General features: G+C 49.1%; 2 protein-coding genes across 8 annotated transcripts in view; one reads left to right on the top strand and one right to left on the bottom strand.

Moving 5' to 3' along the window:
- Positions 1–26,115, bottom strand: part of PFDN1 (prefoldin subunit 1) — a 381,910-nt gene that overhangs the window by 111,329 nt on the left and 244,466 nt on the right. The window lies entirely within an intron of this gene.
- Positions 5,766–22,051, top strand: SLC4A9 (solute carrier family 4 member 9). Of its 6 annotated transcripts, none has more exons than XM_050794980.1 (22): positions 5,766–6,140; positions 6,492–6,652; positions 6,933–7,046; positions 7,484–7,539; positions 7,693–7,850; positions 8,124–8,211; positions 8,597–8,751; positions 9,119–9,235; positions 9,407–9,581; positions 9,735–9,868; positions 10,040–10,302; positions 11,200–11,249; positions 11,513–11,701; positions 11,831–11,944; positions 13,404–13,565; positions 13,703–13,881; positions 14,904–14,976; positions 18,143–18,211; positions 18,499–18,672; positions 19,283–19,438; positions 19,809–19,907; positions 21,811–22,051. In XM_050794980.1, exons 1-21 carry the CDS (start codon positions 5,839–5,841, stop codon positions 19,860–19,862), a joined length of 2,943 nt encoding a protein of 980 aa, XP_050650937.1. In that variant the 5' UTR covers positions 5,766–5,838; the 3' UTR covers positions 19,863–19,907; positions 21,811–22,051. The 6 variants fall into 6 exon arrangements, 3 of the variants coding, with proteins under 3 accessions (XP_050650937.1, XP_050650936.1, XP_050650935.1); XM_050794979.1 differs by having other exon boundaries at positions 11,200–11,258; positions 21,818–22,051; XM_050794978.1 differs by having other exon boundaries at positions 11,200–11,258.

The raw sequence follows: 26,115 nt of genomic DNA, 5'->3' as shown, positions 1-26,115 counted from the left end.
CTTCCTTTTATTATTAGATAATAACAGTTGTGGAACTCTATGTTCTTTTTTTGTTTCAACTGCCAGGAAGCTCACAGTTAAGTTTTGAGACTCAGTTTCAGTTGTTATCCTTAGCCTAGCATTTTGAGGATTTTTTTTTTTTTTTTTTTTTTAGACAGGATCTTGCTCTGTCACCCAGGCTGAGGTGCAGTGGCGTGACCACAGCCTACTGCAGCCTTGACCTCCCACGCTCAAGTGATTGTCCCACCTTAGCTTCCCAAGTAGCTGGGACTACAGGTGCACTATCATGCCCAGTTAATTTTTTTGATTTTCAGTAGAGATGACATATCACTATATTGTCTGGGCTGGTCTCCAACTCCTGAACTCAAGTGATCCTCCTTCCTCGGCCTCCCAAAGTGCTGGGATTACAGGTGTGAGCCACCACACCCAGCAGACAATTTCTTTCCCTTCCAATTTGATTTAATTATGGGGCTCTCTAGTCATTCTTCATTTTCATTTTGTTTCAGAGTTGGGGTTTTACTCCATTGCCTAGGCTGGAGTATAGGGTGTGTGATGACAGCTCATTGCAGCCTCGAACTCCTGGGCTGAAGCAACTCTCTTGCCTCAGCCTCCTGAGTAGTTGGGACTACAGGCACATGCCACCATGCCTAACTTAAAAAAAATTTTTTTTTTTTTTTTTTTTTTTTTTTTTTTTAAGAGATGGGGTCCGGCTATGTTGCTCAGGCTGGTCTCAAACTCCTGGCCGCAAATAATTCTCCACAAAGTGCTAGAATTATAGGCATGAGCCACCTTACCCAGCCCATTCTTTAAATATTTACTTGTTATTTATGTCTCTCTCTTTTTTTTTTTTTTTTAGACAGACGGAGTCTCGCTCCGTTGCCCTGGGTGGTGTGCAATGGCACAATCTCGGCTCACTGCAGACTCCGACTCCTGGGTTCAAGCGATTTTCCTGCCTCAGTCTCCCGAGTAGCTGGGATTACAGACACCCACCACTGCGCCCGGCCAATTTTTGTATTTTTAGTAGCGATGGGGTTTCACCATGTTGGCCAGGCTGGTCTCAAACTCCTGACCTCACGTGATCCACCACCTCAGCCTCCCAGAGTGCTGGGATTACAGGCATGAACCACCGTGCCCAGCTTCTACGCACTTTATACACATTATCTCTTAATTCTCATAACACTCCTCTGAGGAAGTTAGTATTAACACCCTAGTTTTATAAATTGGGCTTAAGGAAATTGTACAATTTGCCCAGCTTGTTGTAAGTAAACATATAAATGTGATAAAATTTCATTAAACTACACACATACACAAATGAGTGCATACAGAAATTGATGCAATCTGATTAAGGCTTATAGTCTATTTAATAATATAGTACCTATGTCATTTTTCTGGTTTTGATATTGTACTACTGTCATGAAAGAAGTTACCACCAGAGGAAGCTGGATGAAAGCTGGAGATTTGCAATTTCTTGTGAATCTATAATTAGACTCACATTAATAAATATTTTAATTTATATTAATTTATATATTATTTTTAAATGAGTTAAACAATAAGTTTGTTTTTGTCTTGCTTTGTTTTGAGACAGGGTCTCACTCTGTTGCCCAGGCTGGAGTACAGTGGCACCATCTGGGCTCACTGCAGCCGCAGCCTCTCTTGGGCTTAAGCGATCCTCCCACCACAACCTCCCGAGTAGCTATTAGCACATGCGTGTGCAACCATGCCCAGCTAGTTTTCTGTATTTTTTGTAGAGATGGAGTTTTGCCATGTTGCTCAGGGTGGTTTCGACCTCCTGAGCTCAGGTGATCGGCCTACATCAGCCTCCCGAAGTGCTGGGATTACAGGTGTGAGCCACCGTGGCCAGCCAATAACATTTCTTTGTTTTGTTTTTTTAAAGTGTTGAAAACCTTGTAAGGGGCTGGGCATGGAGGCTCATGCCTGTAATCCTAGCACTATGGGAAGCCATTGCTTAAACCCAGGAGTTGGAGACTAGCTGGGAACATATGAGCCCCTCCCTCTACAAAATATTTAAGTTAGCCAGACTTGGTGGCACGTGCCTGTAGTCCCAGCTACTTAGGAGGCTGAGGCAGGAGTGTCACTTGAGCCCAGGAGTTTGAGGTTGCAGTGAGCTATCATTGCTACTGAATGCCAGTCTGGATGGCAGAGTAAGACCCTGTGTCAAAAAAAGAAAGGAAGAAAGAAAGAAAATTTAGGTTCAGCAAAGATAAACCTCTTCTCCGCTCGCCGAAAGTGAGCAAGCCAAGCATCCTATTCCCGAGACCACTTCCTCTCCCTTAAGATACAGTGTACTGCATGAAAGTATGCTTTGAACCTTGGAAATAATCTACCCCAACTGTCTCCACTTACATGTAAGAAAATGGAGCCTTGGAGAAGGGAAGGGTCTTACTCAAAGACATCCAATAAGTCTGTAACTAAGCCAGGGTGAGAACCAGTCTTTGAACTCCTAGGCCAGGGTTTTTTACAGCGGCCACACACAGGGCTGCTCACCCACATAGCACTGCTCACCCACACAGCACACCTTCCCTGGGCCCTGTCTGGGAGACCACTGGTGCCCACGGGCCAACCCTCACCGGCCTACCCAGCTCAGGGCACTCAGGTCCACAGGTGGAAGTGAGACCTGGAGAGGGTGGAGGCATGGTGGCCCACTACTCCAGGCAGCACTGGGAGCCAGGGTAGTTGGGGCCACAGAAAGGGCAAGGATAGACACTCTGAACTTTGGCAGGAGTTGGGTGGGAAGGGAACATGTGTGTATGTGCATGTGGGGGAGGTACGCCAAATCCTTGCTCCCATCCTCCTCAGGCTCCTTTGAGTCACTTGTCCTTAATGTCGGGCACATTCTTGAAGTGAGTGGTCACAGGGGTTCAAGGCCCATTCAGGCCCTAGGCCAGTTTCTATTCCTCCTGGCAGTGAAACCACCTTCTCATTCAGACTCAGCACCCCTCCCCAACTGGAAATATAGTGACACATTCTTCTAATTCCTGCCCTGGGACCTCCTTGGACCAGACGTGAGGCTCTGGGGAGGGCTGGCCTGGGTCCCCTTTCTCAGGGGATGGATTCTTGATATTCAATATGTGGGGTGTGGCTGACCTACATTCAGATGAGCCTGATTGGCCCTCCCTTCCCCATCCTGTTGTGCTTCCCCAAGCCCTCATCCCTCCGGGCCATTCCGCGGTGGGCCAGGTCAAGGATGAGGATATAGGATCCCTCCCTGCCATCTCGGCATCTCTATCTCAGCGCCCCGGCAGGTCCGCAGCCACTGAGCCTAAGGAAGCGGCCCTAGCAATCTGGTCTGTGGGGAGCAGCGCCCTCGTGTGGCCTCCAGGAGAAGCGCGGCTCTTTTCTCAGCTCCGCCCTTTGTACGCTCTCTGATTGAATAAATATTTATTGAGAGCCACTACGTGCCAGGCGCCGCTCTAGGCTCCGCAGCCAAGACAGATACCTGCTCCACGGACTGTGCATTTCAGCGTGCGTGTGCGTGGACAGTCAGGCAATAAATGATAAACAAATACATAAATGAGGCAGTTACTAGTAGTGGTAACTGCTAGGAGCAAAATAAAACAGAGAAATGTGATGGAGAGTGACCCAAGAGAGAAACTTAGGATAGGATGGAAAAGGAAGGTTTCCGCGAGTAGCTAACGTCTGAGATGAGACCTAGGTCACAGACTGTCATGTGAGGATATGGGGGAAAGGCTTTCCTTACAGAGAAAATAGATCCTGCAAAGACCCTCAGGCAGGAACAGGTTTTGCAGAACAGACTAAGGCCAGTGTGGTTAGAAAGGAGTGAGCGAGGGGAGGCTGGTGTGAGATGCCGTCAGAGAGGTGGGCTGGGGCCAGGGTGTGAATCTTGCAGGCCATGACAAGGAGCTGCTGCTTCTGCTTCTGCTTCTTCTTCTGCTGCTGCTGCTGCTGCTGCTTCTTCTTCTTCTTCTTCTTCTTCTTCTTCTTCTTCTTCTTCTTCTTCTTCTTCTTCTTCGTCGTCGTCTCGTCTCGTCTTCTTTGTCGTCGTCGTCGTCTTCTTCTTCGTCTTCTTCGTCGTCGTCGTCTTCGTCTTCTCCCTCTCCCTCTCCTTCCTCTTCTTCTTCCTTCTTTCTTCCTCTTCCTCCTCATCCTCTTCCTCCTCCTCTTCCTCCTCTTCCTCTTTTCTCCTCCTCTCCTCCTCCTCCTCTTTATCCTCCTCCTCCTTCTCCTCCTCCTCCTTCTCCTTCTTCTTCTTCTTTCTTCTTCTTCTTCCTCCTCCTCTTCCTCTTCTTCTTCTTCACCTTCTTCTTCTTCTTCATCTTCTTCTTCACCTTCTTCTTCCCCTTCCCCTTCCCCCCCCTCCTCTTCCTCTTCTTCTTCTTCTTGGAGTAATGGGAATGTGTTGGGTGAGTACTGAACTGAAGAGTAATGTGGCTCAACTGCCTTTTGAAAGGACATGTATGGTGTGGAGGATGGACTTTGGGCAAGGGAGGAAGAGTGGAAGCAGGGGGGTTATTGCAAGAGATTAGAAAGCTACTGAAATAATTCAGGTGAGAAATGATGGTTGTTTGGATCAGGGTAGCAGTGCTGGAGATGGGGAGATGTGGTTGGATTATGGGTATATTTTGAAGATAGAGTCAACAGGATTTGCTAATAATGGACCACATTTTCCTTTGCTCATTTAGCTCGGGGAACTCCTTCACTCACAGCCCCTAGTGGGCTTCTCTCCATCCTCACTGGAAGGCTGAGTTACAAGGGCAGATCCCAGGGACACAGCTAAATTGGGGAATTTCAAGGTGTTGTTGGACAAAAGAATTTAAGACTCATTAGCTGGGCAGCCAGGCACAGTGGCTTACACTTGTAATCCCAGCACTTTGGGAGGCCAAGGCGGGTGCATCACCTGAGGTCAGGAGTTTTTGAGACCAGCCTGGCCAACATGGTGAAACCCTGTCTCTACTAAAAATATAAAAATCAGCCAGGTGTGGTTGCACATGTCTGTAATCCCAGCTACTTGGGAAGCTGAGGCAGGAGAATCACTTGAACCCGAGAGGTGAAGGTTGCAGTGAGCTGAGATCACACCACTGCACTCCAGGCCAGGCGACATAGGGAGACGCCATCTCAAAAATAAAATAAAAGACTTATTAGCTGGGTGTGGTGGCGTGCACCTGTAGCCCCAACTACCTTGGAGGCTGAGGTGGGAGGATCACTTGAGCCTAGGAGGTCAAAGGTGCAGTGAGCTGTGATTGTGCCACTACACTCCAGACTGGGTGAGAGAGAGAGACCCTGTCTCAAAAAAAAAAAAAAAAAAAAAAAAAAAAAAAAAAAAAAAAAGAAAAGGAAAAAGAAAAAGAAAAGAATTTAAGACTCAGGCACTAGGTCTTCCATTATTATCCCATTTAATGGGCAGGGCCTCTGCCTGCTATCTCCCTTACCCTGTCTGGCTTCCATAGACTCAATTATTTATTAGGTCCCTGTTTGTCCAAATGGGTGTGTCTGTGGCCCCAGGGGTGTGTTGGTGACACCCAAAACAGTCCTGGGTGTTTGGTGTTTATATTTGATACAAGTGAGGGGGCAGCAAAATCTGGAGGTACCAAGTCCTCAGGCCCAGGCCAATCATTTACTCCTGTTTCTTTACATAAAACACAGTGGGATCAGACCTGATAACACAGGAAATGCACATACACATTTTGGCCCCAGGTTGGGCATTTCTGGAGAGTCTGGGAAAGGCCAGGCTGGTCTTACAAATACTCTTATGCCAGCAGGGGGTGGGGGAAGCAAGTAGGAGAGTAGATGACCGGTAGGCTCTAGAGTCAGCAGGCCTTGTTCTGTTTGTGTTGTGCTGCAGTGGGGGATGCATTATAAATGCAGCCAGTCAGAGGGCCCCTGGCTTCAGAACCTCAGACGGTACTGGTTCCGAGATTCTGTGCAAGCCTCATGGAAATGAAGCTGCCAGGCCAGGAGGAGTTTGAAGCCTCCAGTGCTCCTAGAAATATTCCTTCAGGGGAGCTGGACAGCAACCCTGGCCCTGGCACCGGCCCCAGCCCTGATGGCCCCTCAGACACAGAGAGCAAGGAACTGGGAGTACGCAAAGACCCTCTGCTCTTCATTCAGCTGAATGAGCTGCTGGGCTGGCCCCAGGCACTGGAGTGGAGAGAGACAGGCAGGTAAGTTGGATGCAGGCCAGTTCTGTGGGATCCTTCCCCTTCCCCAGCTGGAGCCTCCTATATGCCCCCCAGTGCTTCTTGTGGGGCTGCCCCAAATTAGGATTTTCCCAGCTGTGTTCCCTTATTTCAGGGTCTTACCTTCCATGATGCCCAGCCTCTTCTGCAGTCTAGTTTTGAGATCCCCAAGACCCAAGATGAAGGGTGACTGCCGGGGTGGGGGGAATACTTCACACCACTGGGCCCAGGACACCCTCATTGCCTTGCCTTCCCTAGCTCCTCTGCATCTCTGCTCCTGGACATGGGAGAAATGCCCCCAATAACACTGTCTACCTCTACCCACCTTCATCACAGGTGGGTACTGTTTGAGGAGAAGTTGGAGGTGGCTGCAGGCCGGTGGAGTGCCCCTCATGTGCCCACCCTGGCACTGCCCAGCCTCCAGAAGCTCCGCAGCCTGCTGGCCGAGGGCCTTGTACTGCTGGACTGCCCAGCTCAGAGCCTCCTGGAGCTTGTGGGTAGGCTGGGAGCCTTTGCAGGAAGGGCCTGGGTAGCCATGCCTTTTCCCCAGGATTTCCCCTCCAAAGTCTTGGAATCTTCCAGAGCCCACCTCTACCCCTCCTAGGATTGCCTACCCTTGTCACAGGTGGACATGGAAAAGCAGGGTGGAGGAGCAAGTTCATTGGCCCTGGCATTCTGAGACTCCCAGAAGGGAAAGGGGTCTGGGCAGAGGGAGAAGGGGAAGAGTGTGGGGCAGGGAACTCTCAGGAAGGAGATAACCCCCAATCCGTTCTCCAGAGCAGGTGACCAGGGTGGAGTCGCTGAGCCCAGAGCTGAGAGGGCAGCTGCAGGCCTTGCTGCTGCAGAGACCCCAGCATTACAACCAGACCACAGGCACCAGGCCCTGCTGGGGTGAGAGCCCCTCCCTGGGCCCAGGACCAAGACCCTGGTGTGGCAGGGTCTCAGATCTCCCCTGCACCTTCCAGGGCTAGAAGTAGCCCAGGCTTAGTTCAGGCTCCAAGCCAGGACTCATGATCAAGAGGAAACTTGTGGTAATGTTGTGGGGAGAAGATTCAGGGGGCTAGAATCGTAAGAGAGCTCTGTGAAGAGATGTACTTGGCAGGCACTATGCCAAGAGCTTTACACGCAGTATTTCATTTGATCTTCACAACCACCCTGTAAATAGTACCACAATTATCCCCATTTTAGTGATGAAAAAACTGAGGCTCAGAGTGGAGAAGGGTGTACTCTAATTCTTACAGCTTGTCAGTGGCAAAAGTAATTAGGGAATCCTGGTGGATCCACCCCAAAGCCTGTGGTCTTAATCACTGCATAATCCTGTTTTGTAGGCTCTACTCATCCAAGAAAGGCTTCTGACAATGAGGAAGCCCCCCTGAGGGAACAGGTTTGTGGCCCTTCCTTGGGGTCCCTTTCCAGTGGCTGGGAGAGGGGTTAGAAATTAACAAAAGTCTACTCTCCACTGGATTTCTCATCAGTTGAGATCTTATCCTCCCCAAATAACCTTTCATACTCTGTGTCTCCTTGAACCCCCATCCAGTATCAGAACCCCCTGAGACAGAAGCTGCCTCCAGGAGCCGAGGCAGGGACTGTGCTGGCAGGGGAGCTGGGCTTCCTGGCACAGCCACTGGGAGCCTTTGTTCGACTGCGGGATCCTGTGGTACTGGGGTCCCTTACTGAGGTGTCCCTCCCAAGCAGGTAAGGCTACTTGGGAGTGAGTGGGAGTCTGGGATCCCAGAGCCCAGAAGGGTCTTTACTGGGGAGGGGAAGGAAGGTCTCAATCTGATTCTCTAAGGCTGTGGGGAGGATGGTGCTCAGGGGTCTGGGGAGAGAGTAGGGGTCAGAACTGCATGGTAGGTGTGCAAATGAGTGTGTTTATGGGAGATGATAGGTCAGAGCTGAGCATCAGAGGCCAGGGCTGCCCTGTGGGAAAGCAGCCTGTGAATCTCTGGGGCCTGGTTCCTTCCTCAGGTTTTTCTGCCTTCTCCTGGGCCCCCCTATGCTGGGAAAGGGCTACCATGAGATGGGACGGGCAGCAGCTGTCCTCCTCAGTGACCCGGTAAGCTAAGCAGGTGTGTGTGTGTGTGCGCGCACGCGTGCACGCACTCACGCGCACATGCCTGTGTGTATGTGCACACATGCATGCATGCATGGGTTTGTGTGAGTATGTGGACTCGGTATGTGTGCCTAAGTACAGCAATGAGGCAGAGTGAGCAATGAGACTGAAGTTTCCTTGTCTCCTAGTGCAGCCCCATTACTGGCTGAGTGCTGGCACACTATAGGCATTCAATAGATACCCACTGAATGAATGAATTAATGCATGCATAAAGGAATGTGTGAATGACTTGTCTGCCTCTGTGACTTGTGTCTAGTTTTGACACTATGAAAATGCATGTAAGAGACCAGATTTGCACTTACCACCCATTCTGTGTCCCCATCCTCAGCAATTCCAGTGGTCAGTTCGTCGGGCCAGCAACCTTCATGACCTTCTGGCAGCCCTGGATGCGTTCCTAGAGGAGGTGACAGTGCTTCCCCCGGGTCGGTGGGACCCAACAGCCCGGATTCCCCCGCCCAAATGTCTGCCATCTCAGCACAAAAGGTACCTGGGAGCTATCATCCCATACAGATTCCTGCCCATAGGCCCTGGGTCTGATTCCATTGTTGACGGGGGGTGAGGTCCCAGGAAAGAGATAGGGACCTATCTTTGGATTTGGAGTCAGGCAGACCTAACTCGGAGTTCTGCTGGACTTCTCTCGCTAAGAGACCTGAACAAAACCTTCCCTGCCCCAGCCTGGCTTTCTACAGGTCGCAATATGACCTGGACCTTCTTGAGGCCCCTGTGTCGCCATGGTCCCCTCGCCAGCAGAGACAAGAGCAGCCGCCAGGGGGCAGGGCGCCACCAGCTCTGGGCCGAGTCCGGACCGGTTGGAGATCCTTAGCCAACCTCGGGTTCCCCTACTCCTCAGGCTTCCCTCGCAACAGCGGGAGATCAGAGGTCCCTCCGGCCCGCGCCTGACCTCGGCTGAGGACAGGCACCGCCATGGGCTGCACGCACCCAGCCAGGAGTTGCAGCGGACTGGCAGGTGAGGCGAGCTGGGAGGAAGCAAGGGTAGGTGACCTGGGGAGGGGAGGAGTCACAGGGAAACTGAGGTGTGTGCTCACTGTGGGAGGGGCTCACCCGGCCACAGGGAAAGTAGCGGGGATGTGGGTGTGGAGTGTGAAAACCTGGATCACTGACGACCCTCGGGCGGGAGGCTGTTTGGGGGCCTTATCCAGGACGTGCGCAGGAAGGCCCCATGGTACCCCAGCGATTTCTTGGACGCGCTGCATCTCCAATGCTTCTCGGCGGTACTCTACATTTACCTGGCCACTGTCACTAACGCCATCACTTTCGGGGGTCTGCTGGGAGATGCCACTGATGGTGCCCAGGTGGGTAGGGCCCAGGGGGCAGGCACAAGCCTTGGTGTCTCCTAGTCCTTCCCTTCCCCTGGGACTATGGGTAAGTTAAGGAGGCTCTCCCAAAGCTTGGGCTCCTGTCCTGAGGACTTCAGGGTCCTCTGCTGAGCCCCTGTTGGCTTTCAGGGAGTGCTGGAAAGTTTCCTGGGCACAGCAGTGGCAGGAGCTGCCTTCTGCCTGATGGCAGGCCAGCCCCTCACCATCCTGAGCAGCACTGGGCCGGTGCTGGTCTTTGAGCGCCTGCTCTTCTCTTTCAGCAGGTAGGAGAGCTACCCCCATCACCAGATCCTCACTAGTGCCATGGTCAGTCTGCTCCTGGCTGGGTGAATAGGAGAGGGTGGGAGCTATCTGTTTGGGTTGAGGGATACCTGACCTGGGTTTAGTGGGAAGCAGACAGCCCTGCTAAGCCTTCCTGTCTCTCATCCCCACAGAGATTACAGCCTGGACTACCTGCCCTTCCGCCTATGGGTGGGCATCTGGGTGGCTACCTTTTGCCTGGTGCTGGTGGCCACAGAGGCCAGTGTTCTGGTGCGCTACTTCACCCGCTTCACTGAGGAAGGTTTCTGTGCCCTCATCAGCCTCATCTTCATCTACGATGCTGTGGGCAAAATGCTGAACTTGACCCATACCTATCCTATCCAGAAGCCTGGGTCCTCTACCTACGGGTGCCTCTGCCAATACCCAGGCCCAGGAGGTGGGTAAGGGAAACAGAGACCTTGGTCAGGTGAAGAAGGATGTAGGGAAGGGGAGGGGTTGCACCCTTACTATCCCCCCTGGTTAAGTTCAGCAAAATGCTGCATACTTACCCAATAACTGGCAGTACTATTTCCACTCTGGTTCTGAATCAATTGAGAAGTAAGACAACAGAAGGCCCAATATCGTCTTCCTTTCTAACAACACTGATAGAGGAACATGGGTTATATCTATGGGTGAATGGGCTTCCTAATAATGAAGCCAAAATTGAATAGACTTACCCACCAGTCATGGAAGCACTGGTTTGAGACTATCTTGCCCCAGGGAAGCAGAGCTAAACACATACATCAAACAGGCAGCTTATACTCGAGTGAGGGGAGAGAAAGGAGCAGGGCCAGGTATGCCCAGCTTCATTTCCTGAAATCACCAATCAAATATATCACTGCTCTTCTGGGTGAGAGTGGCCGGCCAGGTGGAGAGAGGCTTAGAGTATTACACTTGCATATATCCCTCCACATGGAAGGCAACACCAGGACTGGGAAGAAATGGCCTCTCTACATGTTCTTCTATCAGTGCTAGGCATGAACAAGACCAGTTCTAGCCCTGGTGGAAACACACAGATTTGTATACTTCTTTATTCTGTCAACATTTGCCGAGCATTTGCTGTGGCCAGGTCCAGTGCTTGGTACACGGGATGCAGATGGGTAGAGAATTTGAGAGGATGAGGGCATGAGACAATGTCCTGAGCAGTACACACTTGGTAGTGATAGAGTCAGCAGACAGATGAGTCACAATTAAGAACTCTGGTTCAGCTGGACCCATCAGATTAGAATTTTATGGGGCTGGAGAAGGCTCCCAGGGGAGGGAACATACATCTGAATTATTCTCTGCTTCCCAGGAAATGACTCTCAATGGATAAGGACAAGGCCAAAAGACAGAGATGACATCGTAAGCATGGTGAGGGACTGCTCCTGGGAGGTTCTAGGAAGGAAAGGGTGGAGACCAAGGCAGTCGGTGGTTCCTAGCTCTTCCTACCCATAGGTTAAGGAAACCTTCATAGGTGAGTGTGGCTTAGCCATTTCCTACAGCTGGGAACTTCCCATCCTGGGCCTTTGGTATCTCTGTGGGTCCCTCCTCCTTTGAAGTGGGTCTGGGAGAGCAGGACATTTACTCCATTGCCTGTAACCCCACCTCGACCCTCCTGTGTACAGGACCTAGGCCTGATCAATGCATCCTTGCTGCCGCCACCTGAGTGTACCCAGCAGGGAGGCCAGCCTCGTGGCCCTGGCTGTCATACAGTCCCAGACATTGCCTTCTTCTCCCTTCTCCTCTTCCTTACTTCTTTCTTCTTTGCTATGGCCCTCAAGTGTGTAAAGACCAGCCGCTTCTTCCCCTCTGTGGTGAGTGTCACCTTTCTTTTTGTGGGAGAGGCCTGACTCTAAGCTTTGGGTCCTATCTGTAAGTGGGAAGTGGTATGGAAAAAGAGGGATGGCAGGTCTGGACCTGACTGAGTGTCCACTGTGTGCCAGGTGCGCAAAGGGCTCAGCGACTTCTCCTCAGTCCTGGCCATCCTGCTGGGCTGTGGCCTTGATGCTTTCCTGGGCCTAGCCACACCAAAGCTCATGGTGCCCAGAGAGTTCAAGGTGAGAGCCAGGGAATAGGGTTGGGGGGCCATAGGGGAAAGCAGGGCCAGCAGACCATGGGAAAGGAAAATGCATAATTCCCACACTTCTCTTCTCTAAGCTTCTTTCTTCACTCATAAACTAGAGATAGTAATAATAACGGCCTCACAGGGTTGTCGTGAGGATTCAGTGAAGTACTGCAGCAGACACGTGAGTACAGAGAATACACGGTAGCTATTATTATAGGGTATGGGTTAAGAGAATGGGTTCTGATCAGCCAGCCCTGGGTTTGAGTTCTAGTTCTTCCACTTCCCAGCTATGCATCAGGCAAGTTAATGCACATTTTTTTTTTTTTTTTTTTTTTTGACGGAGTCTCGCTCTGTCGCCCAGGCTGGAGTGCAGTGGCGCGATCTCGGCTCACTGCATGCTCCGCCTCCTGGGTTTACGCCATTCTCCTGCCTCAGCCTCCTGAGTAGCTGGGACTACAGGCGCCCGCCACCGCGCCCGGCTAATTTTTTGTATTTTTAGTAGAGACAGGGTTTCACCGTGGTCTCGATCTCCTGACCTTGTGATCCGCCCGCCTCGGCCTCCCAAAGTGCTGGGATTACAGGCGTAAGCCACCGCGCCCGGCCGTTAATGCACATTTCTAAGCCTCAATTTCTTCATCTATAAAATGGAAATAATAAAATGACAATAGTTCCTATTCCGTAGATTGTTTTGAGTTTACAGAAGATCACAATGGAAAGCACTTACCACATGCCTGGCACATACCAAGTCCTCAATAAATGTTAGCTATTATTGTTATGGGATTGCCCCACCCTTGGCATGGCCCTGCCCACCCCACTACTCCTCACTCTCTTCTTTGCACCCCTTATTGCCTACTCTGATCCAGGAAAGCTGGAACTCCCTTTCCAGGGCATGACAGTGTGTAGACAAGGCTTAGCACTGATTTCTAGACTTTGCCTGTGCATTTGGAGACCTCCTCTCCGAATTCCTCCAAGACAGGAGAGCAGGGAGGACTCCAACTGGGGCAGCAACTGGGGCCCCCTCCCCTACACATATGCTTGTAATCAGAGCTGACGCAGACACACCCAGCTCTGTCCCTGCCTCAGATCAAGGCAGGTCTGAGCCTGAGTTGCCCCACCCAGGATAGGGGAAGAGGGATCTCTAGGGAGCAGGGCTCTGTACATCAAGAAGTGTGTGCAGGCCACATCTGCCACCTCCTTCTCTTCCAGGGAGGGAGGGACCCTGAACCAAAGTCCAGAGCCCCTGGTTCCAGCCTGACCTCAGGGCTGGTCTCCTTCCATCTGCTGTCTTTTAAGGCACTGTGATGCTTTGAACCAGCTGTGCACACACACCCCACTAGCATCTAGTGTCTTGGGGTGGGAGCAGGTTGTGGAAGAATGCCAAGGTTGAGGTGTGCAGGTGAGATGCTCTTGGGAGACCCTCTCCAACCTGTCCATGAAATGCCCTCCCCCAGCCCACACTCCCTGGGCGTGGCTGGCTGGTGTCACCTTTTGGAACCAACCCGTGGTGGTGGAGTGTGGCAGCTGCCCTGCCTGCCCTGCTGCTGTCTATCCTCATCTTCATGGACCAACAGATCACAGCGGTCATCCTCAACCGCGTGGAATACAGACTGCAGGTAAGGACTGCTGGGCAAGGCCCTAGACCAAGGGACAGAAGCTCCAGGGTAGTCTACGCTCCCCCATCCTACCTCAGAGGACAGAGGGCCAGGGCCTGGGCTAGCTTCATCCTCATTGCCCCCACCACTACCTGCAGAAGGGAGCTGGCTTCCACCTGGACCTCTTCTGTGTGGCTGTGCTGATGCTACTCACATCAGTGCTTGGACTGCCTTGGTATGTCTCAGCCACTGTCATCTCCCTGGCTCACATGGACAGTCTTCGGAGAGAGAGCAGAGCCTGTGCCCCTGGGGAGCTCCCCAACTTCCTGGGTATCAGGTAAGGGCAGTATTTAGGAAGCGGAGTAAGAGGTGGGCTGCAAGGTAGGGCAATGGGGAACATGGCAGAGTTATTTGGGCAGCTTTAATTCTAAACTGGTGTCCTACAAGCACTGCAGTGGCACAATGAGTGAGTTCTGGGCTCTGAGATGGGTAAGTCAGATCTTCCCCTCTCTTCTCTCAGCCATGGGGACTGGGAGGGCCCTCAAGAGGAGCATCATCAATGCAAAGGTAGAGGCAGCCAGGGCTGAAGTGGAGGGTCAGGTGCCACCTAATAATCCTCACTCAATGTAGAAGTTACAAAGGAATCCATCATAAAAACAATTTTGGAACCGTTGGAAACACAGTCTAAGTATCTAAAGTATATGAAATCAACTTTATAAATTGTGAAATGTAAGTCTTTTTTTTTTTTTTTTTTTTTTTTTTTTTTTTTTTTTTTGAGACGGAGTCTGGCTCTGTTGCCCAGGCTGGTGTGCAGTGGCCGGATCTCAGCTCACTGCAAGCCCCGCCTCCCGGGTTCACGCCATTCTCCTGCCTCAGCCTCCCGAGTAGCTGGGACTACAGGCGCCCGCCACCTCGCCCGGCTAATTTTTTTTGTATTTTAGTAGAGACGGGGTTTCACCGTGTTAGCCAGGATGGTCTTGATCTCCTGAACTCGTGATCCGCCCGTCTCGGCCTCCCAAAGTGCTGGGATTACAGGCTTGAGCCACCGTGCCCGGCCTGAAATGTAAGTCTTTATGGCAGTGTAAACATTGCTAATTTTCCATCAAAATAAAAATGAAGAGCAACTGTGAACTTGAATTGATGGAGAGGTCTGGGACTCTTACCTTGAAGTGCTCTGCCCCTTCCTCTCCACCAATTTTTCACATCAAGCTAAGGGCTCATCCCTCCAGGTGACCTACTGGGGTATTCCTCTAGTTTCCTCTTGCTGCTAGGGTCTGTACTGGTGTTCAGCCAGGATCTCCAGTCTGGGTACCCCAGGGACTCTCCCAGACCTCACCTAACTCTTCCCTCTCCCCACAGGGAGCAGAGGCTGACAGGCCTGGTGGTGTTCATCCTTACAGGAGCCTCCATCTTCCTGGCACCTGTGCTCAAGGTACCTTTGTTATACAAGCCAGGATCAGGGTCAGTGCAGTAATAATAGGAGCACAGCAAGAACTGACACTAGTTGAACACTTACAGTGTGCCAGGTGCTCTGTTAAGTATTCTCCATACATGGTCTCATTTAATCCTCACATTAACCCTGAAAGGAATATGTACCTTACAAATGAGGCAGCCGAAGGTTAAAGAGGCAAAGTAACTTGCAAGAGCCCATCAAAAGAGCCAGTTTTTCAGATCTGTCTGAGAACCCAAACTCTTATCCAATGGGCTTTTTACCCAATGGAGCAAGGTGTGGGTGTGCCACCACCATCCCCTAGGGTCTAAGTGCTACCCTTGCTGTAGCCTCCCAACAAACCTGAGACTAAGAGTATGATCAGGTAAGATCATACAAAGATCAACAAACCTGAGACTAAGAGTATGATCAGGTAAGACTAAGAGTAAGATCAGACTAAGAGTATGATCAGGCCAGGTGCGGTGGCTCATGCCTGTAATTCCAGCACTTTGGGAGGCTGAGGTGGGAGGATCACTTGAGTGCAGAAGTTTGACACCTACTTGGGCAACATAAGGAGACCCTGTCTCTACAAAAAATAAAAAAGGTAGCTGGGCATGGTGGTGTGTGCCTGAGGTGGAAGGATCACTTGAGCCCAGGCATTTGAGAGTGCAGTGAGTGGTGATCACTGGATGACAAGAGCAAGACTGTCTCAAAAAAAAAAAAAAAAAAAGGGACCCCAGAAAAACTCTGAGGCAAAAAGCCTTCACTTCTCCTTCACCAGAGGTATATAGAATATTTGCCATATGCGAGACTGCTAGGCACGTGGGAGAAGTAGGGGTCGGGGGAATATTGAAAAGAAATATGGAACTAAGCCCCTACCAGCAACACACACACGAGCAAAAATTAAGTAACAAGTAATAGCAGAAAGGCTTAACAAGCCAAGACAGCAAAGCAGTCAAGGAGGGTGTGGAGAATGTCAGACAAGAGTCACTGGCAGGATGACAAGAGGTTAGGGAAGAGAAAGGTCATGGAAGCTGGGTGAGAGTAGAGTACGGAAAGAGCCAGATGGACTGGATCAGCCACTTACTAACTGGGTGACTCTCATTCACAGACATTTACAGAGCATAAACCATATGCTAGGCTGGGTGTGGTGGCTCACACCTGTAATCCCAGTACTTTGGGAGGCCGAGGTGGGCGGATTGCTTGAGCTCAGGAGTTTGAGACCAGCCTGTGCAACATGGCGAAATCCCATCTCTACAAAAAACACAAAAGTTAGCTGGGCGTGGTGGTGTGCACCTGTAGTCCCAGCTACTTGGGAGGCTAAGGTGGGAGCATCACTGAGCCCAGGAGGTCTAGACTGCAATGAGCCAGGTTTGTGACACTGTACTCCAGCCTGGGCAGAGTGAGATCTTGTCTCAAAAAACAAAAGAAAACAAACAAACAAAAAAACCCAAAAAACAGAAAACCCGAAACAAAAAACAAACAAAAACCCATATACCAAGCACTGTTCTAGGTACTGGGGATATAATGGTAGTCAAAAGAAATCATTTTTCCAACCTTGCAATCTGGTGAAAGGAGAAAGGTTTTTTTTTTTTTTTTTTTTTTTTTTTTTTTTTTTTTTTTTTTGAGACGGAGTCTCGCTCTGTCGCCCAGGCTGGAGTGCAGTGGCACGATCTCGGCTCACTGCAAGCTCCGCCGCCTCCCAGGTTCACGCCATTCTCCTGCCTCAGCCTCCCTAGAAGCTGGGACTACAGGCGCCCACCACCACACCCGGCTAATTTTTTTGTATTTTTAGTAGAGATGGGGTTTCACCGTGTTCGCCAGGATGGTTTTGATCTCCTGACCTCGTGATCCGCCCACCTCAGCCTCCCAAAGTACTGGGATTACAGGCGTGAGCCACCGCACCCGGCCAGAGAAAGATTTTTAAAAGTTAAAACAGGAGGCCAGGCATGGTGGCTCACGCCTATAATCCCAGCACTTTGGGAGGCCGAGGCGGGTGGATCACCTGAGGTCAGGAGTTCGAGACTAGCCTGGCCAACATGGCAAAACCCTGTCTCTACTAAAAATATAAAAGTTAACCGGGCGTGGTGGCAGGTGCCTATAATCCCAGCTACGTGGGAGGCTGAGGTATGAGAATCACTTGAGCCTGGTGGGTAGAGGTTGCAGTGAGCTGAGATCAAGCCACTTCACTTCAGCCTGGGTGAAAGAGCAAAACTCCATCTCAAAAAAAAAAAAAAAAAAAAAAAAAAGAAAAAAAATTAAAACAAGAAAATAGGATAACTTTAGATAGTGATAACTTCTATGAAAAATAGAAGAAGATAAGATGATTAAGAGTGCCAGGGGCTACTTTAGATTGGGCCTGAAGTTAAAAAGTCAATGAAGACCTTTCAGGGTGTCATGAGATGAGGCATGAGTAATAAGAATAAACTGGTCATGAGAAAGTCTGGAGGAAGAGCATTTTAGGTGGAGGGAATAGCAAAGTAAAAGGCTTTGCAAGGGGTAGGCACAAACTTGGGCATGTTGAGGGAAGGAAAAGCAGTTAGTATAGTGGGTGCATAAAGAACAGAGGGAAATGTGATAGATAAGATTGGAGTGGTAGGTCAAGTAATGGACAAAGTTACTTAGTTCCTCTGAAATTCAATTTCCCAATCTGTAAAATGAGGCAATAATAACATTTACTTCATCTGATTGATTTGAGGATTCAATCAGATCAGGCATGAAAAGTGTGAAAGGGGCCGGGCGCGGTGGCTCAAGCCTGTAATCCCAGCACTTTGGGAGGCCGAGACGGGTGGATCACAAGGTCAGGAGATCGAGACCATCCTGGCTAATACGGTGAAACCCCGTCTCTACTAAAAAATACAAAAAACTAGCTGGGCGAGGTGGTGGGCGCCTATAGTCCCAGCCACTCGGGAGGCTGAGGCAGGAGAATGGCGTAAACCCGGGAGGCGGAGCTTGCAGTGAGCTGAGATCCGGCCACTGCACTCCAGCCTGGGTGACAGAGGGAGACTCCGTCTCAAAAAAAAAAAAAAAGAAAAGTGTGAAAGGAAAGGCAAGGCCTGGGCAGACCTAGATGCTAGATGCTAGAGGGATCTAGGACATCTAGGCATCCTGGGGCATCTGGGAGGTCGGCAGAGGTAAGCTTTGCTAACTCTCTGCTTCTTTCTACCAGTTCATCCCAATGCCTGTGCTCTATGGCATCTTCCTGTATATGGGGGTGGCAGCACTTAGCAGCATTCAGGTGAGCCCATTAAAATCACCTAACAAAAGAAAAAAAAAGAATAAAAAGAGAAACAAAAAAGAACAAAATTACCTAGCAACCCCACTCCTTTTTTCTTTTCTGCTGGCATCTCCTGTCTACACTTGAGAATTCCCCTCTTACTCTCTTTTTTCTGTCTCTCCTGGGCTCAGGGACTCAGCTGCCATGCTTCCCGCCTGCTCCCAGTGCTGGGCTACGATAGCTATCAGTAACACCCTCCTGTCAGGCTACCTGAGTGCCCTGCTTTTCTCTTCCTCTCGTTCCCCTAGTTCACTAAGAGAGTGAAGCTGTTGTTGATGCCAGCAAAACACCAGCCAGACCTGCTACTCTTGAGGCATGTGCCTCTGACCAGGGTCCATCTCTTCACAGCCATCCAGCTTGTCTGTCTGGGGCTACTTTGGATAATCAAGTCTACCCCTGCAGCCATCATCTTCCCCCTCATGGTAACCTGAGGCAGGGTTGGGCTGTGTCCTGGAGGGTTTTGGGAGACTCTGAGCCTGGAAGGGTGGCCAAGGCCTCCACGAGAGGAAGAATCTCCCCTCTCACTCGCTGTGGCTCTCCCTGGTTGGGAATCCTAAGACAAAGAAAAAGATGGCAGAGTGATACCTATGTATGGGCTAGTCCTGGGATACCTGATTCACCTCTTTTCCCAACCTCTTTGGAGTGATCAGCCACAGGTAAGAACATAAAACCCAGAAGAAATCTAAGGTCTTGGTAGAGGAAATGGTGACACTTTTATTACTCAGTGAGGTGATAACATAGGTGGCTTCTGGCCTTGTTCTTATTGAGGAAGTTAAGAGTCATAGGCTTCGCAGTAGAACCAATCTGCTTACTATATCCCAGATGTGTGACCTCTGGGAAGTAACTAATCACTCGGGGTCTCAGTTTCCTTCTCTGTACGATGGGAATAATTATTCTACCTCATAGGAATGTGCTAGCATTCAGTGAAACTGATATACAATGCCTAGCACATAGGAAGTGCTCAAGAAGTGTTATTATTAATGTTCCTACTGATGGTGCTGACAGGCCTGGGCCATGTTTCTGTTCCTGCAGTTGTTGGGCCTTGTGGGGGTCCGAAAGGCCCTGGAGAGGGTCTTCTCACCACAGGAACTCCTCTGGCTGGATGAGCTGATGCCAGAGGAGGAGAGAAGCATCCCTGAGAAGGGGCTGGAGCCAGAACACTCGTTCAGTGGAAGTGACAGTGAAGATGTGAGCGCCAGGCTGGGTCCTCTCAGGAGAATGTGTCGGGGTTTGGGAGAGCGTTCTTGTCCAGGAGCTGTCCCTAAATAATATCTCCATTAAGCCTGCAGATCTGATCAACAGTCACTTCCCTTAGCTGTGTATGGACACATAGGCAGACCGAAGGGGTGAAGGAAATCTTTCTTCACAGGACAGGGGCCCTTGATGTGGGTGGAAAGGGCTGAGGCTTCAGCTCAAGTGGGCTGTCTTTCTCAACTCTGATCTTTGTTTTGTCTCACTGTGGGTTTATGTCCGGTCAGTGGGTCCCTTCCTCTATGTTGTCTCTCACTATCTGTCTTTCTATCTATTCTCAATCCATCTTGGGATCTGTCTTCCACAGTCAGAGCTGATGTATCAGCCAAAGGCTCCAGAAATCAACATTTCTGTGAATTAGCTGGAGTAGGAGTCTGGGAGTGGAGACCCCAGGAAACAGCATGAGGTGAGGATGTGAGGGAAGTGCTCCTGATGTTGAGGATGGGAGGTGTGGGCTTAGAACTTGGAACTCTCCAGTGTGTTGACCAGCCCTATTTTCTCCTTACTCCAGTCCCTTAGGAATCCTAGACTGGGGGTGCTGGGGTATAGAAGGGTCTCTTCCTAGCGAAGAATAACTGGCAAGGGTGCCTAGGCTTGGCTCCCTGTGGTTCTGAAGGTTGGTCAGTAGAGAGAGCTCAAACTCACACCAAATGAGAAGTGGAGATGGATGTTGTGAGGGGCGGTGCCCTGGCAAAAGAATGGGAAGGAGTGGGAAGGAGAGGAAGGGAGGAGAAAGCCTAGTGTTCCTTTCCCTTTCTTGGAAGGCTCCTCTCTTAGGCTGCTGAGAACCACACTCTAGACTTGTGGAGGAAATCTCTATCACTTGTCCTCTCTGCCATTCCTTTATTTTATTCATCCATATATCAAGCATTTTCTGAGTACCTGTCATGTAGTATCTTGGTGGTAGAGATAGTAAGACAGTCATGGTCCCTGACCTCAGGAAACTTAAATCCCAGTGGGAAAGTAGACAAATAAACAGACAACTGTTAGAGTGGGATAGTGCTGATAAGGGAAGAACAGGGCATGGCATGGGAGCAGGGCTTCTAACCTCTTCTTAGAGAACAGTAAGGTGGAGTGGTGAGAGTTGGTGAAGGTGGGGTGGTGGTGGTTGGGTGGTGGGTGTTCCATTTCTACGAGGAAATGGTCCATAATTTGAAATCCAAATAATGAATAGAAGCTAGCCAGGCAGCTGGGCACAGCAGCACACAATTGTAGTCCCAGCTACTAGGGAGGCTGAGTCAAGAGTCCAGGACTTTAAGCTGTAGTGTGCAATAATCACGACTGTGAATAGCCACTGCACTCCAGCCTGGGCAACATAGTGAGATCCTGTCTCTAAAAAAAAACGTTTTAAAGGAGCAAGCCAGGACTAGATGGAAGGAAAATATTCTAAGCAAGGCCACAGCATGTACAAAAGCCTGGAACTGGTTGCCCTTAAAAAGCTGAACTCTCTTTTGGGGCCGGGTACAGTGGTTCACGCCTGTAATCCCAGCACTTTGGGAGGCAGAGGTGGGTAGATCACCTGAGTTCAGGAGTTTGAGACCAGCCTGGCCAACATAGTGAAACTCCGTCTTTACTAAAAATACTAAAATTAGCTGGGTGTGGTGGTGCATGCCCGTAAGAGGCTGAGGCAGGAGAATCACTTGAACCCGGGAGGTGGAGTTTCAGAGGTTGCAGTGAGCCAAGATTGTGCCACTGCACTCCAGCCTGGGCGACAGAGTGAGACTCCGTCTCAAAAAAAAAAAAAAAAAAAAAAAAAAATCAAAACCAAAAATCTCTCTTTTGGGCCATAGAACACCCTCATCTTCATGCTTCTCCAAGCCCAAGAGCCTAAGAGCCAGGCCGGGTGCGGTGGCTCACGCCTGTAATTCTGGCACTTTGGGAGGCCGAGGCAGATGAATCAGTTGAGGTCAGGAGTTCGAGATCAGCCTGGCCAACATGGTGAAACCCTGTCTCTACTAAAAATACAAAAATTAGGCGGGCGTGGTGGCGGACACCTGTAATCTCAGCTACTGGAGACGAGGATTGCCTGAACCCGGGAGGCAGAGGTTGCAGTGAGCCGAGATTGCACCATTGCACTCAGGCCTGGGCAACATGAGCGAAACTCCATCTCAAATAAAAAGAAGCACCTAAGAGCCTCTGACACTTGCAATGGGAAATTTGGGGGACTGGAGAGAGAAAGGGGAATTCACTGGCTGGCCCTGAACAAGATCTCCTGGGCGCTCCTTATCTCTTATCATTCTTTTTGCTCTGTTCTTTGCAGTAGTATGTCCCCTGAGCACTTGCTTTGGCCTCACCATGTCTTCTCTTAGTTCACAGGTGCTTATTCAGGAAGTCAGGACACTTTTGGCCTTTGGCTTAACTTCCAGATGCTCAGTCGGCTTGGGGAAGGACTGAAGGGCAGCTGCCAATACCTCAGTTACCTCCTGACCTGAGGGTGGAGAGTGGCAGGAAGCAAGCATGTTTGCTGTGCATTTAGGAAAGGCTGGTGAGCCAGAGGGACGGATCAGGCCCCATTCACTCTCTACTCATTAAAAGGTCCTGAGCCACGAAGTGCTTCACATTTTGAACTTTCTGTCCTCCCAGATTCTCTTTTACAGAATCTAAGGGCCATCAGGGAACTCTTTTCAGCTTGCAAAAAGAAAAAAACCAGTCTTTCCAGAATAAATATTTGTCAGTTTGAAATAGCTTTTTACACATATAAAAATAATTTTTGGCTGGGTGTGGTGGCACATGCCTGTAGTCCTAGCACTTTGGGAGGCTGAGGTGGGAGGATTGCTTGAGCCCAGGAGTTCCAGAGCAGCTTGAACAACAGAGTGAAACCTTGTTTCCACACACACACAAAACAAAAAAAATTAGCTAGGTGTGGTGGTGCATGCCTGTGGTCCCAGCTACTCAGGAGGTTGAGGCAGGAGGATCGATCACTTGAGCCTGGAGGATCACTTGAGCCCAGGAGGTCGAGGCTGCAGTGAGCCATGATCATGCCACTGCACTCCAGACTTGGGAACAGAGCAAGAACCTGTCTCAAATTAAAAAAAAAAAAAAAAAAAAAAAAAAAGAAACAAGAAAAGCCGGGCGCAGTGGCTCACTCCTGGATCACGAGATCAGGAGTTCAAGACCAGCCTGACCAACACAGTAACACCCCATCTCTACTAAAAATACAAAAATTAACTAGGTGTGGTGGCGCGCACCTGTAATCTCAGCTACTGAGGAAGCTGAGGCAGAAGAATCACTTGAACCGGGGAGGCATAGGTTGCAGTGAGCCAAGATTGCACCGCTGCATTCCAGCCTGGGCAACATAGTGAGACTCTATCTCAAAAAAAAAAAGCAAGAAAAAAAAAATCTTGGGCTGGGCATGGTGGCTCACACCTGTAATCCCAGCACTTTGGGAGGCCGAGGTGGGTGGATCACTTGAGGTCAGGAGTTTCAGACCAGCCTGGCCAACATGGCAAAACCTCGTCTCTACTAAAAATATAAAAATTAGCCTGGCATGGTGGCACATGTCTGTGATCCCAGCTACTTGGGAGGCTGAGGCAGGAGAATAGCTTGAACCGGGAGACAGAGGTTGCAGTGAGCCAAGATCACGCCACTGCACACTCTAGCCTGGGCAACAGAACAAGACTGTCTCAAAAACAAACAAACAAACAAACAAACAAAAATCATGTTGATGCATGTAGCTATAGTTTGTTTTCATTGCTAGGTAGCACTCCAGTGTATAACTCTACCACAATTCAATTATCCAGTTTTCTATTGACTCAAAGAATTCACTGGTGAAGCCATTGGGGCCTAGAGGTTGCTTTGTGGAAAGTTTAAGTTGATTCAAATTTTTAAATTTTCAGGCTCTTTATTTCTTCTTCAGCCATCTTTGGTGAATTGTATTTTTCTGGGAATCTATTGATTTTATCTAATTTTTCATATTTATTGACATAAAGTTATTATAACTCTTACCTGCTTAATATCTGTAGCATATTTAGTTATGGTTTTCTTATTTCTCTCTGTTTTTGATTCTTGGTTACTCTTGCAAGTTAGGCTATTTTATTTTTAAAATTTTTATTATTTATTATTTATTTATTTATTTATTTTTGAGACGGAGTCTCACTCTGTTGCTCAGGCTGGAGTGCAGTGATGCTATCACGGCTCACTGCAAGCTCTGTCTCCCGGGTTCACACCATTCTCCTCCCTCAGCCTCCCAAGTAGCTGGGACTACAGGCGCCCACCACCACGCTTGGCTAATTTTTGTATTTTTTAGTAGAGACAGGGTTTCACTATGTTGGCCAGGCTGGTCTTGAACTCCTGACCTCATGATCCACCCGCCTCGGCCTCCCAAAGTGCTGGGATTACAGGCGTGAGCCACTGCGCCCGGCAAGGCTATTTTATTAGTCTTTTTAAATAACTAACTTTTGGCTTTGTTGATCTTCTGTACTGAATGTTTCTCTACTTAATTAATTTCTGCTCTTTATTTTCTTCTTTCTGTTTTCTTTATGTTTATTGCTGTTTTTCTAATCTCTTTTTTTTTTTTTTTTTGAGATGGAGTCTTGCTCAGTCGCCCAGGCTGGAGTGCAGTGGCACGATCTCGGCTCACTGCAAGCTTCGCCTCCCGGGTTCACGCCATTCTCCTCCCTCAGCCTCCCAAGTAGCTGGGACTACAGGCGCCCGCCACTACGCCCGGCTATGTTTTTTTTTTTTCTTGTATTTTTAGTAGAGACGGGGTTTCACCTTGTTAGCCAGAATGGTCTTGATCTCCTGACCTCGTGATCCGCCCATCTCGGCCTCCCAAAGTGCTGGGATTACAGGCGTGAGCCACCGCGCCCGGCCTATTTTTCTAACTTCTTATTTCCTTATTTTCAGCCTTATTTGTTTCCTAATGTAAACACTACTGTTACGAATTTCCTCCTAAGTACTACTTGTATCTTACAGGTTTTGATATATAATATTCTCATTACCATTTATTTATTCTAAGAATTTTCTAATTTCTACTGATTTCTCCTCTGATTCACAAGTTGTTGAAAAGTGCATTTAAAAATTTTCCAAACTTTTTTTTCCTTTATCTTTTTGTAACTGATTTCTAACTTAATTTCATTTAGATATGAGGAGGCCGGGCACGGTGGCTCACGCCTGTAATCCCAGCACTTTGAGAGGCCAAGGCAGGCAGATCACGAGGTCAGGAGATCAAGACTATCCTGGCTACTAAAAATACAAAAAATTAGCTGGGCGTGGTGATGGGCGCCTGTAGTCCTAGCTACTCGGAAGGCTGAGGCAGGAGAATGGTGTGAACCCGGGAGGCAGAGCTTGCAGTGAGCAGAGATCACGCCACTGCACTCCAGCCTGGGGGACAGAGCAAGAGTCCGTCTCAAAAACAAAAACAAAAACAAAAACAAAAAAACTATCGGTTAGATACTTATGAGGCTAACTTTATGGCCTGGAATGTTATTAATTTTTGTAAATGTTCCATGTATACTTGAAAATAATGCTTATTCTCCAATTTTCTCTTTTCTTTTGAGATGAAGTCTCACTCTTGTCCCCCAGGCTGGAGTGCAATGGAGCGATCTCGGCTCACTGCAACCTCCACCTCCTGGGTTCAAGCGATTCTCCTGCCTCAGCCTCTGGAGTAGCTGAGATTACAGGTGCCTGCCATCATGCCTGGCTAATTTTTGTATTTTTACTAGAGACAGGATTTCACCATGTTGGCCAGGCTGCTCTTGAACTCCTGACCTCAGGTAATCTGCCTGCCTTGGCCTCCCAAAGTGCTGGAATTATAGGTGTAAGCCATCGTGCCTGGCCCTCCAATTTTCTATTTCTATTAGGCCAGGCTACCAATTGTGCTGTTCAAGATGTTCTATATATGGCATGGCTTTCTTTGGCCTGTTTGAACTAGTAAGTACTGGGGAAGGTATTTTAATAAACCTATTATGATAATGAATTTGTCACTATCTCTTTGAAGAATTGTCAATTTTTGTTTTTATGTATTTTTAAATGCTGTGTTTTGAGTGCTTTCTAGTTTAGAATTGTTATATCTTCCTGGTTAATTGATCCTTTTATTATTTTGTAAAGATTTTATTTTGTAGTGATTAGTAATTCTTTCTGCTTAAAAATTATTTTGTCTGCTAGAAATATAGTTAAATTAGCTTTCCTGTGATTAGAATTTTCCTATATTATGTATTCATATTCTTTGAATTTTAGTCTTTCTGTGTTCTTATATTTTACTTGTATCTTTTGTAATCATGATGTGGTCAGATTTAGTTTTTTTTGTATTTATTTTTATTTTATATAAAAATTTCTTTAGAGGCAAGGTCTCACTCTGTCACCCAGGCTGGAGCACAGTGGCACAATCTTGGGCTCACTGCAGCCTCAACCTCCTGAGCTGAAGAGATCCCCCTGCCTCAGCCTCCTGAGTAGCTTGGACTACAAGCACACACCTCCATGCCCTGCTTATTTATTTATTTATTTATTTGAGACAGAGTCTCACTCTGTCACCCAAGCTGGCGTGGAGTGCAGTGGTGCATTCTTGGCTCACTGCAATCTCCAACTCCTGGGTTCAAGCGATTCTCCCGCCTCAGCCTCCTGAGTAGCTGGGATTACAGGTGCGCACCACCATGCCCATCTAATTTTTTTGCATT

Source organism: Macaca thibetana, chromosome 6 (genome assembly GCF_024542745.1).
Source record: "Macaca thibetana thibetana isolate TM-01 chromosome 6, ASM2454274v1, whole genome shotgun sequence".
Lineage (NCBI taxonomy): Eukaryota > Metazoa > Chordata > Mammalia > Primates > Cercopithecidae > Macaca > Macaca thibetana.
Note: the sequence above shows the minus strand (reverse complement) of the source record. Positions and strands in the feature narration are given on the sequence as shown.